The sequence below is a fragment of the Pelodiscus sinensis genome, chromosome 3 (genome assembly GCF_049634645.1).
Source record: "Pelodiscus sinensis isolate JC-2024 chromosome 3, ASM4963464v1, whole genome shotgun sequence".
NCBI classification, from domain to species: domain Eukaryota; kingdom Metazoa; phylum Chordata; order Testudines; family Trionychidae; genus Pelodiscus; species Pelodiscus sinensis.
The window spans coordinates 78,310,577-78,324,170 of record NC_134713.1 but is presented as its reverse complement, the minus strand read 5'-3'; the positions used below and the strand labels follow the sequence as shown (position 1 = coordinate 78,324,170).

Genomic DNA, 13,594 nt, shown 5'->3' with positions numbered 1-13,594 from the left:
GTAATGTTCACCTGGCTCCTGGGAAATATTACTCCACTAGGCCACTGTATTGTCAGAAAATTGTAAACTGCTCCAAGACAGGGAGACAACAAAGCTGCATTTAAGTGATTCTTCCATGTAAGTCTTAGAGTTCAATCAAGCAGAGGAAAAGAGAAATGCGTTTAGTTTCAGAATGGTGAATGGTCACATAAACCAATTTATGGTGGCCTTGTACAGACTTGTAGGAAATCCACTGATTTTTTCCCCCAAATAGATAAGCCTTTAAGGGGAGAAATAAGGGAGTTTAAGGTGAAACTCAAAAGCATCTTGGATATTTCTCCTTAATTTTTAAATGCAATATTTTAATAAGGGACAGATCTATGAATATAATTGGTAAAAATGAATAGGATATTTAAGTATTTGCTTTCTGGAAGATAAATAAATAATAGACAGGGAAGTGAAAGAAACCCATAAAAATAGCACAGGTAAACATTTTTGTTCAATATTTCCTCAGTATATGTAAAATAATGTCTCAGATACAAGAACATGGTGAGCTTTTTACAGTAAACAGAAAGGCAGCTTGCTCAGCTGTCAGGGCTTTCAATATTTTATTCCACTGTAATCAGCTAAACACACAAAATAAAATTAAATGTTAAATGTGTTTATTTGTGTACAAAATGTTATAATTTATCAACATTGTGCAGCAAATATACTCACACACACATAAAATACATTTCACCTCCTTTCTCTCTGCCCTTGGAAACGGCAACACTGTTTTGGCAGTTCAGAAGCTAGAAATAAAGTGCTATAATTAAGCAGGTTTGGAATGTCTTCATTTTACAAATGTGATGTACAGCTTTGAATGCAGCCACATTTTTTACAGAACCGAAGGATCCATACTTGAACATTCCAAAAGTATACAAATATATATACATAAAGTGCTAATGTTTAAGCATGTTTTCAACAACTTCACAACATGGATCTAGTTCATAACAGGCACTGTAATTCACTAAGTAGTTTGTCTCTTTGGGCAGCATTACAAAGAGAAAAGTCACTTAGACATCACTGGGTGATCTTGAACGAAAGGACACTTTAGACTGAAAGCAGCCACAAAAAAGAACCCACATAGCCCTCTGAATTTCTTGGTTTCTGTAGGCATAAATGATAGGATTGATCATAGAGTTGTAAGTAGCAGGCAGAAGTGTGGCATAAGTGTACACAGAAGGATAGTCAATATCTCCAACTACACAATAGATAGCAAATGGTAACCAGCTTGCTCCAAAGGTCCCAAGAATTATAGCAAGTGTAGAGACTCCTTTTTTAGTAGCAACATAGTGAGATGCAGTCAAGAAATGTTGCTGGAGAGCTATCTGGTGTGCGTGCCGGCAAACTATTTTGCAGATTTTAATGTACAGATGGAGCATGATGATAAAAACCAAAAAGAAGGAGGCAGACAGCAAAGTCAGGTTGCTTTTGGTCAAGGGTCTGACAATGCTGCAGGATGAGTAGTCATCTAGACAATTCCAGCCTAGTACAGGGAGTAGTCCCAAGCAGAGGGACACCCCCCAGGTAACAATCAGCATCAGGTGAATGCAGAGAACAGTCTTCTCTGAGTAATAAGTCAGTGCATTGTACAGGGAGAGGTAACGATCAACTGTGATGGCTAACAAGCTACTCACAGAAGCAGTAAAGGAGGCAACTAGGAATCCAACGGTAATAAGGCTAATGGTCTCTGACTGGATCACATATTGAAAAACAAAATTGAGGATCAAACCAACTCCAGCCAGTAGGTCCGCAGTGGCCAGGCTCCCGATCAGCACGAACATAGGGGTTCGCAGGTTGGGGGTGTAGAATATAATGGCCACCACGATGGCATTTTCACAGGCGATGATGGTCCCGGAGATGCAGAGCATAACGTCCCAGGGGTTGATGGCGAAGACGGGGAGCTGCGAGGAGAGCTGGAGGGAAGAGTTGCCGTCGCTGGCTTGAATCCGGGCGACAAGGAGCCCGGTTCCATCGAGCGCGCCGCTTTCATTCATCTCCGCGAAGCCAGGCGCCGCCTGTGAGCACAAGAGGCGAGAGGAGGCAAATGGGCAAAGTCAAAAGTGAGCAGCGGTGCAGCTCAAGGCTCCGTCTCCTGCCCCTGACTGGGGGGCGGTGGGGGGCGGGGACAGGACCGCTGGGGGGGTCACGCCCGGGAGGGAAGGAAACCTGCCGGGTGAAGAGGGTTGCGGCTGAAGCCACTAAGGAAACCAGGCAGGGGCCGCCGGGAGAGCCGCTGGCCGTGGTGCTGAAGCCGTGTCAGGGCGCGCTGGGGCAGGCGAGGGGCTGCGGGCTGCATGAACCCCGCAGAGACGCGGCGGGCCAGTGGCGCCGGGTCCTTACTTGGGGTCAGAGCCGGCGGGCGCTTCTCACGAGCGCGGCGCGGCGGGCGGGAGCCGGAGCAGGCGGCAGCTGGCGGGGCGGGCAGGGGCTCGCGGGCTGCTGCTGCTGCCGCCGCCTCCCTCCCCGGGAGAGTGTCAGAGTGAGGGCGCGCGCGGGGCCGCGGGCTGAGACCGCTCCGCACGTGACGTCAATGGCAGAGCCGAGGGCAGGGCAGAAATCCGGCGGCACGTGGCCCCGGGCCGGCGCCCAGGGGAGAGGGAGGCAGAGCAGCCGCCGAGCTGGGGGCAGGGGGAGGACAGAGCCAGCAGCGCGCACGCGGGAGGGGGCAGCAGGGAGGGAAGACGCGGGAAGCTGGAACATGAGGAATGGCAGGAGCAGCAGGGGCCAGCATTGAAGGGCCGGAGGGGGCAGCACTGAGCGGGAGGGAGCGAGACGGGTGAGCACTGCGGATTAGGAGATGGCGAGGACCGGGGCAGAGGGGGCTGCAGAGAGAAGGGCTCTTGCCTCTCCCCAGAGACAAGCGCACACAGAGCAAAAATACAGGCGTACCCCCGCTGGAAGAGGCAGCATCGCCGCAGCTGCCCGTTTTGAGGCTATAGAGGGAGATTTGCTAGGAGGAGCTTCCAGGCGCTTAGATGAAGGCAGAGAAAGGCGCCCTCGCCCCTTTTCTCCTGTCCCTTCGCGCCATTTGGGCGAGCTAACCCGTTGCATTGGAGGAAGGCGCGGGGACACGGTACCGTGCAGGGTTCAGTGAGATTTTTATTTCTGAAAATGTAGGCAACTCAAGCCCTCAGCTCCAACAGGAACCGAGGCAAAGCCCTTTGCTTTCCCGACAACAGACGGCCCTGTGAATTGTTCCCCCCCCCCCCCCCAAGCAAGCGGCTACACGGACAGAGCGAGAACTCTGCTGCAAGTCGCTAGAGAAAGCAGGGGCGTTTTCCAGGTTACCCATAGTTAGCGCAGCGTTAAAGCGCTGCCTCTCCCAGTACAGTCACTAAGGGCTTTGAAGAGGGGTACACTGTCTATGCAAATATATATTTCACAGTATAGAGGGGTAAACCCCACTAGCTAAACACTCCCATCAACTGCGATCGGGCGGGGATGGTATCCCTAGCCTCTGTTTGTCAGGGCTAGAAGTAGGTGACGAGGATGAATCGCTTGGTGATTACTTCTGTTCTTTTCCTCTAGGGCAGTTTGCATTTGACTACTGTCAGAAGACAGGATACTGGACTACATGGACCTTTGGTCTGACCCAGTATAGCCATTCTTATGTTTTAATTACCTTAAAACAGAATTCAACATGATTCACCAACATAAAAGTGAAATTAAATGAAAACACGTCTATCACTGGCTCTCTCCAGTGAGCCAGACCTCCACCCGCACTCAACTAAGAACTATCAAAATAAAGTTTTAAAGAGAAATTCATAGATAATAGGCAACTTTCCCTGAAGTGAAAAAAAAGAGATGCCCTGGTTAAAATTTCATCTCTATTATAATTTGGAAAAAAAAGAGTAAACAATGAAGTGGCAAAATTTGCAGATGATACAAAACTATTCAAGATAGTTAAGTTCCAAATCAACAGCAAAGAGCTACAAAAGGATCTCACAAAACTGGGTGACTGGTCAACAAAATGGCATATGAAATTCAATGTTGATAAATGCAAAGTAATGCACATTGGAAAACATAATCCCAACTATACATTTAAAATGATGGGGTCTATATTAACTATTACCACTCAAGAAAAAGATCTGGAAGTTACTGTGGATAATTCTCTGAAAACATACAGTCAACCTGCAGCAACAGTCAAAAAATGAACAGAATGTTGGGTCTCATTAAGAAAGGGATGGATAGTAAGGCAAAGTGTCATCTTGCCCCTATATAAATCCATGTTATGCCCACATCTTGAATACTGGGTGAAGATGTGTTCACCCTATCTCAAAAATGACATGTTGGAACTGGAAAAGGTTGGGAAAAGGGCAAGAAAAATCATTGGAGGTATGAAAAAGCTTCCATATGAGGAGAGCTGAATAAGACTGGGATTTTTCATCTTGGAAAATATATGACTAAAAGGGGGATGTGATAGATGTCTATAACATTATGACTGTTGTAAAGAAAGTGAATAAAGAAGTTATTTACTCCTCATAACATGAGAACTAGGGGGATCACCAAATGAAATTAATAGGCAGCAAGTTTTAAACAAAAGGAAGCATTTTTTTCACACAACACAGTCAACCTGTGGAAGTCCTTGTCAGAAGATGATGTGAAGGCCGGATAGATCCATCAGTGGGCAGGAATGTTAGCCCTAGCCTCTGTTTGCCAAAGGCTAGGAATGAGTGACAGGGGATGGATCACTCAATGATTATCTGTTCTATTCATTCCACGTGGGGCACCTGGCATTAGCTGCTGTCAGAAGACAGGACACTGGGTTAGATGGACCTTTGTTCTGACCCAGTATGGCTGTACTTATTTTTTTTTATTTTCTCCCCACTCTGAATTGTATGAAACAGCCTACTGAATTCCTTAGGCAGAAGAGATCCCTTTTTCAATATTTGCTTCTGTTGTTTGCATCCAATTCATTTTCAATATTCTTGGAGAAAGGACAATTATTACAAAATAAACATTTCCTCTGACCAAAACTTATGTGTCTAATAGGTACAGTTCTGAAGTAGGTTTATCCCATACAAAAATAAGATTTGGCTAGAAGATGAAGCATAAAACATTTTCTACATCATGTTACTTTTTATTGGGAAAGAAAAATTCAGTTTCTCCTTTGTCTCCGGCTCTCTTTTCCCTTCTTTGTATGCATTTTTCTTTGGAGCTCTATTTATAAATAGGCAAGATATTTGAAGTTTTGCCCAGCACAATGGGGTCCAACCTGTTATTTTGCCTGGTAGAGGCAATGTACATGTGAAATAATAATCATGGAAATTTTGTTTGGATAAAAATACATAAATATTCTTGATTTTACTTTTCCAGTAAGAAATAACATTCCAGGCATAACAACCTGCTTAGCAATGTGGATACATCCACAACTTTTCCCAAGGTTGACCCCAGAATGATGTGATCACAATGAGTGGAATAATTTACATTACAAAGAAAGTTGGCAATTGTTTCTCAGGCCAGTTTTTGCCATCTTGCATTCAAATTGCAGTAGCATCCAATTTTGTCCTCTGTTATAAGATAAGAGCTGGGGAAATAAAGTGTAGATCTTTGCTTCATGGTGATTACTGTCTTATTAATTTTATTTATGTATAAATAATTGTATGCAAAAATGCTGGAAAAAAGTAGTCCACAAAGGTGCTAAGTATTATTACTATAGACTTAAAAAATCCCATTTCACCTTTTCACAGGCACACTTGAACTACAGAAGAGTCATTTTTCTCTCTCTAACATAAGGAATCCTTAAAATAGAAAAAGAATGGGGATACACAGATGGTGAACTACACAATGCTGACATTTCAAGATATTTCCATCCAGCTGGTGTGACTTTTTAAACATTTCACAATTCATTTACATACATCTTAAAGTGTCTGAGTGGTGAGCTTACCTCATTCCTTGCGTTATTGTTTACCAGTGTCTGGTTAACATTTCCCCTTTCCCAATCTTTTAGATTTATGTACAGATTCTATCTGCATACATACTGCACCACAAATGCTACTAATAAAAAGCAAAATTAAAAGGTACCCAGGGGCCATTGAGAATAAATATATTGGATATAGAACTTCCATCCCATCTTATACAATCACATTTTCTCCTTCATTGGTAATATAGGTTTTCTGACTCTGCTTCTTGTTGAAGTATAAAAGAATCCTGGTTATCAAGTTAGCTTTGTATCTTTGTTCACTTTTTACAAGCTTTTTCATACTTTCAAGCTTTTTTGTTTTGCTTTTTTCTCTTTGTGTACATTATATATAGTAATTATTTTACCAGTACTACTGAAAATTTTTTTTACTTGTTGTGTAACTGTGCTATATATGATTATATAAGCACAGAAATATAACTACACAAATAGCTGTACTGTAGGAATATAATTATACAAATTGCCATACCACTTATTTTTAGTTTTCAGCATGTGTTTAGGATAAATTTGTTTTACTATAGAAATAAAACTTCATTTGTCAAATGAATGTTTACAAGTAGTTGTTGTAGTCACATTTTATTTTATTTTTGAATTGCTGGCATTATGCATAGGGCCAAATTCAGCTGTGGGGTAAGCAGGTGAAAACAATTTGAGAAATGATATTGCGCCCTCTTACTTAAGGGATAAATGTGGCCCCCACTCTAAGGTTATGTCTAAATTGCCTCACTGTTCAGACTACAAAGGTGAAGTAAGCAGGATGCACCAAAGTACTTGCTATAACTTCCTGTGTGGACGTTGCAGGCAAAATCTAAAAGATTCCTGGGTCACATGAATGTAGTCCTATTTGAAAAGAATTACATTCGTGTGAACTAGGAACTGTTTAAAAACAATGAGCAGTCTTGTGGCATGTTAGAGGCTAACAAATATATTATATCATGAGCTTTCTTCGTGGGAAAAACCCACTTCATCAGATGATTTGGAGTGGAAATTATAGAATCCAAAGTATATATAACAGCAAAAGCAGTTACCTGTGAATTGTAGTTCCCGTGTTAATGATGCTAACTGAGTCAGACTGGATGTGTCCCATTAATAGCTTTGATATGTAAATGTGAATATCAAAGCAGGGGAAATTACCTTTATAGTGCAATATTCGAATTTATACATCAAAAGCTATGAATGGTTCACATCCAGCCTGACTCAATTAGTGTTATTAACACTGGTCCTACAATTGACAGGTAACTGCTTTCCAATTCACCCGATGAAGTAGGTTTTACCCACAAAAGCTCATGATATAATATATTTGCAGTCTCTAAGGCTACAGCTACACTGCAATGCTATTCTGGGATACCAGAGTATCCCAAAATAGCCATCCCGCATCTTAGCAGCAGGCCCTTTATTTTGGGCTCAGTATTCCAACATCCCTGTAAACCTCATTCCATGAGGAGTAAGGGACATTTTGGAATAGTAGGTTATTTCAAAATTTGGTTCTGTGTAGACAGCACCAAATTATGAAACAAGTTATTCTGAAATTAGATCAAAATAAGATACGCAATTTGCGTAGCTCAAATTGAGTATCTTATTGACCTATGGTGCAATGTAGAGGCATCCTACGGTGCCACGAGACTGCTTGTTGTTTTTAAAGTTACTGACTAACATGGCTACTCCTCTGATAATAGGAACTGTTTAGTTTGTGCCCTCCAGAGCTTCCACATGAGGGAGTTGCCATGCAGAACTTTGGGGCACACTGCTATCCTGCAGTGGTAATCAAAACTGTGGAGAAGTATAGACAAGCCCTAAGTTGAAGCCATATTTTTGAATAATCATGCATTTCTTTCTTGTTGAAAAGAAAATGTAAAAATATATTAACAGATGCAGAAAATTTAACTGAAACAAAACTAAAAATGTCTTGTAATATGTCTTGTAACCAAAAGTATATAGGATCTTTCATTTATGGATCTCAAAATGCTTTATAAACAATAATGAATCCTTACAAATCTTCTGAGATAGGCAAGAATTATTATGCCCCTTTAAGGATGAGTGAAGAGAGAGATCAATTGACTTTCTCAAGGTCAATCAATGACAGAAACAGTACCCAGGAGGCCTGAGTCATAGTTCTCTGCTCTTACTACTAGACTAATTACATAGACATCATTGAGACCCATTGAAACTTGCAACTAAAGCAAAATATCGATCTCTTACATTCCATCGACTGTTCTGCAACATAGTCTTCAGATTTAAGACAGTCACACAGTGGTCTAAATCATGTGAACTGTAGGTCACAAACACAGATACCATGAAAAGCAAACAGAAAGAAGCCTTACAAATATTGGGTTAGGGGGCAAAGCAATTTTAGATGTCATGGGTCCTGAAATTGCTTAAATTACAAACATTTCATAACAATAGTACACCCAGCTAAACCATCCAAATCTTTGTCCAGTCTGAACAAAATCTTACCAGGCAGGAGTGGGTTTCTTCCACTTACTAAACTAAGCTTTTCAAGACTTGAACATGTCTCTGCCTCAGCCAATTTTCCATGTTAACTTTAGTTTCAAGCTGACTCTCAAATCTGGAGAATGTATTTGCCTCACCCATGCTCCCAGACAATAGTGATTCTTTAAAAACTCTGTCAAGCTTGATAACTCTTGAGCTCCAACCCCCACTAAGTTCCTGCCAAACAGAAATCATATTCAGTGATCCACCATTCCATCACACTCAGGCAAATTAGATTTTATTGGTACTTTATAACTTTCATATTAATAGAGGTTCTGTGCATTCTAAGTGTTTAAAAAAAACTGAATCTCTGCACTGTTGATCTGGTGTTTCGTTATCTTTCTAGAAAATAACATATCAATCAAACTTTATTATGCTTGAAGTTTCACATATTAATTCATCTTTGTTGTATCTGGGACAGAGGAAAAGCATTGTGCCATAAATGATTTTTAAAAAGTTATTCTGTTAACTGATCAAATTCCAGTGAGATTCACCAACCAAAGCTGACAGCTATAAGATGAGTCATTGGCTATTTCCAGTTTCTTCTCTATTGCTACCTTCTTGGATCTCCTGCCCAGCCATGATAGTTAGCCTTTGTGCATCTTGTCTTTCTAGCTTCCTGACCTTTCTGCCTGCTTCCGTGCAGATCCTTCCAGTGTTTTACCTTAACTTCTATTCCTCCACCCATTCACATCCTCCTAGTCTTCCTAAAATGTGTTAAGCTTTGGAATTAGCTATGCAAGTCCAGTAGACCTGGTAAGGTCAGTTAGATTGGGACTTTCCTCTGATAAATCATAAGATGTTTGTGTGTCAAGGATTCCTTTACCAGATTACCTCCCTGTGCTGCTCCCTCTCATTCACATGGGTCTCTGTTCTGTCATATGTGGTGGCTCTGCAATGCCTGTCCTGAGGTCTAGACAGTTGAGTTGTCCCATTGATGTGGTAAGGCTCTCTTTCTTCACAGTGTTTCTGTTAAGCTGTGGCCCCAAACTATGTTCACGGGCAAATAAGGAGAAACAGTCCCCTGAAAATGTGGGTCAGCATCAGGCCTTCCTTTCCTTTAGGGAAGGGCTACTGGGCAGAAGCTCTTGCCTTCAGTCAGACCTTTCCTTCAGAGCTGACAAATGGACATCTGCTCTCCTCTCCAGTCTGCCACCAACTGTGGTTGGTTTTCCTCTTTCAAGTTCCACTCTGCAAGTTTAACATCTATCACAAGTGTGGCGGCTGGGGCTACCTCAGCCTACATTCATTCATTAATCCTGTCTTGCTCAGTGCTGGATTTGTGTACCCCATCACACAACCTGTTCTTAGAGATAACATCTGGGGAACCAGGGGCAGTTATCTCTTTCTGCATGGCCCCCTTTCCAGGTGAGGAGGGGAAATTTGCATTTTAGTGAGCCTTTCCTGCTCTATGCAGCTCATATGGCTGGAGATGTGGTGCTAGTGAATAAGACAGACACTTGTCTGTCTTGGCATTTATCTATCTCAAGGGGACTTGATTGGTGACCTGCTTGAAAGTTTTCCAGAGGGAATCCATGGCCTATTTCACCACCAGGCTTTCTTTTTCTATTATAGAGTATGCTGACTCCCAGGACAATAGCTTGCAGCTAAAGGTACAATATTGACTGTTTATCCACATTACTTCCTGGTATAGGATAATATATGCCTCCAGACCCACCTCCAGTGCATTGATCTGAAAGATACAGTCTCTGGAGACATCTGGGCTGACCGGTATAGTCTCTTGGCTATAGTCTTTCAATGTTTACAATCTTTTTTGCAGGATTTGGACAAGCACAAATTCCTGGGACTACTATTCTTAATCAGGTTCATGAGGGGGCTTGCTGTTTTAGAAAACCCTGACACAAATTAGTGGTAATAACCCACAATCCCCAAGAACCTCTGTACCTGTTATTTTCTTCTTGGGTTTGGGCGGACTTTGAGGACCTTAACTGTTTACCAGGAGCTGGCCATGGGCCCCTTCCCCTACGTATATCCCAGGTAAGTGGTCTTTTCCTTTTCAATTGTATATTTCACTGGGAAACTTACATTTTCACTAACAGTTAGGCAAGCCTCTCTCAGTGACTGGAAGAGACAGTAATTCCTCATTTAACGTGTCTGCTTAACATTTTCGCGATAGCGTGATTTTTTTGGGGGGGAACATTTTTTGAACAACATGACCCGTCCCTGCAATAGCACGATTTCCCCTACCGGCCGGCCAGTCACCGGCAGCTGCGCAGCGCTTCCCTGCCTCCCTGCAAAGCGCCAAGTTTGCTGCTTACCATGCCATTCCCCGGCGACCCTCTCTGGCTGGATGCTTCGCTCCCTCTCCTCCGCCCCCCAGCTTGCAGCCGCCGGCTGGGTTTCCCCAGCTGGCCGGTCGCTGGCAGCTGCGCGGGGCTTCCCCTGCCTCCTTACAAAGCGGCGGAGGTTTGCTGCTCGCCATGCCATTACCCGGTGACCCCTCCTTGCTGGACATGAAGCATCCGGCCAGAGGGGGTCGCTGGGGAACGGCATGGAGAGTGGTGAACCTCTGCTGCTTTGCAGGGAGGCAGGGGAAGCCCAGCACAGCTGCTGGTGACCGGCCAGCTGGGGAAACCCAGCCGCCGGCTGTAAACGGGGGGGGGGGGGGGGGGGGAGGCAGAGGAGAGGGAGCGAGGCTTCTAGCCAGAGGGGGTCACCAGGGAATGGTGCAGCGAGCGGCGAACCTCTGCCGCTTTGCAAGGAGGCAGGGAAAGTTCTGCGCAGCTGCCGGCAGCCGGCCAGCTGGGGAAACCCAGCCGACGGCTGCAAGTCTCCTCCCTTGTCCTTCCCTTCCCTTCTCCAGAGCCAAACACCTCCCCTCCCTGCTATAACCCAGTCCCCTTTCTCCCTCAACCTTATGTCCTGGTCCCAGCTGCTAACAAGTGCAGGCTGGAGCTGCGAGTGCATGTGCACTTGAAACGCAACCCTCACCTTTTCCATTATTTTCAATGGCAAAAATTGACCCCGCATAACATGTTTTCACTTAGCATGATCATTTTCTGAAACGTATCTACCATGTTAAATGAGGAATTACTGTAGTGACAATATCACCTAAATAAGCCACAGAAAATGAGCCATGTGGTCAGAGGACTTGATTCATGAGCTACTGGAACATCAGCAATGTATCATGGAGGGCCAAATGCATAGTGCTAAAGTGGTGTAAGCCAGATGGAACTATGAAGATGATTATCTTGCATGATTTCAGTTTGCGCAGGATCTGCCAGTATCCTTTTGTAAGGTCTAATATTGTTATATGCTGGGTCTCACAGAGCTAATCTAGCAATTTATCCACTCAAGTAATACAATACACTTCAAACTTAGAAATAGCATTAATCTTTCTAAAGTCTGTACAGAATAGAATCGTGACATCTGGTTTATAGACCAGGCCACCTGGGCTTTGTCAGCTGCTGTGAGATTCCTCAATGACCCCTGACTCCAGCATGGTGAAGAATTCCTGTTTCATTACACTTTGTTTTAAGTAGCCATCGGTTCTCCCAGACATATTGTCCCAGCTCTGGACATGATGCTGAATTATTACACGGGTCCATCGCAGCTGTGATGACAATATCTCACTTGGTCTCCTTGATACAGGCAGAGTTTCCCTCCCATCTGTATAGAGTCAAAGTCCCGTGAAACAGATGCTTGCAGTCCCTGTACTGGCTCAAATGGATAAAGAGTGATAAACAAGTCCTCCTGGCCTTTCCCTGGTTTCAGGAGGTTTATATGATAGACCTCTTGTCAAGTCATCTGGTTTCATAATTAACATATGCCTCTTGATGTATTACTTTATATAATCCTGCCACTTGGTAAATAGTTTATACTCTGTACTATGGAATAGGACAAGTTCCCAGATTTAAATACATGCATACCTTTCCCTATAGGCTCACTCTGGATCTGCTAATCACTTAGGAGATGTTATTTAGAAAAGGCCTTCAGGGTTTCAAGCTTTTCTTGGATCTTTTCACATCCTGTACAACATTCTCTGCTCTAGGCTCCTGCATACTCCTCACACATCTCACAGGAGACCCTGAGATTGTCTCCAATATAATGGAGGAAAATCCAGTATATAAGTGAAATACCTCCAGAATGGCAAGTAAAGGGGGAGGGATTAGTTGATCCCAGTGGCAGGAATTTTGATAATACATTTTTTTCATGTTTCAGTGTCTGATTAAAATATTTGACCTGGTATCATCATGTGTTTTACCAGGTCATCAGTCTACAGGTGATAGATGATTGTATTGTCTTTATTTTTAATAGTTCCTTTTCCTCGTTCAACAGGCATTGGTGCCTTGATTGGCTAGGATTTCTTAAGGAACACCAGCCAGGGTGAAGAGTTTGAGCTGTTCTGCTTGAATAAGCTTCACACTAGAAGAGAGCAGTGGGATTGCCTCTGGATAGTGGGTGGTATAATTGAGAAAGTATGTATTAGTCAATCTGTATTTGGTCAGAAAAAATCAAGTACATGCAAGTTTAGTTGCATGGGATTGATTAATTAACCCACATATAACAGTGAAGAAGATTTATGAAATGGACATTAAGAAAATGTATAAGGACAGCATTGTCAACAGCAAAACCATCTGTGTTGCAATACTGAACAAAGGAATTTGTACCTTCAATATCAGAATGGATTAAAATCTAATCCAAAGCTTTTAATAGCGAATAGGAGTCTTTCCACTGATGTGAATTAACTTTGGATCAGCCCCCAAGTACATGAATGCATGCAACTCATTAGAACATATTGTTTATCAAGTCAGAGGTTACCCAAAGACAGTGAAAATAATAGGATCCTCATTTAAGTTGAAAGCTTTCATTGGTAAATATAATCTATTGATTATTATACTGTGTTTAGCACGATTCTTTACATATTCTATTTGATTGATAAATATAAATATTGTTTTAGATTTCTCTACACATCTCCTTAGGTAGTACTTGTCTGATGTAAACCTTTTTTCAGAGAACAAATTCAAGCAGCTTCAAAAATGTTTGTTATTGTTTGGCAATACAAGTCTAGAGCAAAAATGAACAACTAGCTAGATTATGTAGGTGAAAATAATTAAAGTTACAGAGAAACATGAGGCTTGCAAAGGCATTTGCTAGTTTGATTGAATTCATCTGAAATACAATTAAAATTCAAGTAAT

General features: G+C 42.7%; 1 protein-coding gene across 2 annotated transcripts in view; it reads right to left on the bottom strand.

Moving 5' to 3' along the window:
• Window positions 1-648: 648 nt before the first annotated feature.
• GPR6 (G protein-coupled receptor 6) overlaps window positions 649-13,594 on the bottom strand; it is a 32,027-nt gene continuing 19,081 nt past the window's right edge. Inside the window, exons 1-2 of one of the 2 annotated variants that reach the window (XM_075923158.1) lie at window positions 2,365-3,033; window positions 649-2,039 (exon numbers count right to left, since the gene is read on the bottom strand). In XM_075923158.1, coding sequence (XP_075779273.1) covers window positions 1,035-2,018 — 984 coding nt within the window. In that variant the 5' untranslated portion in view covers window positions 2,019-2,039; window positions 2,365-3,033 and the 3' untranslated portion in view covers window positions 649-1,034. Of the gene's footprint in view, window positions 2,040-2,364; window positions 3,034-13,594 lie in introns of those variants that run through there. The other variant, XM_006123249.4, reaches the window with a different exon arrangement.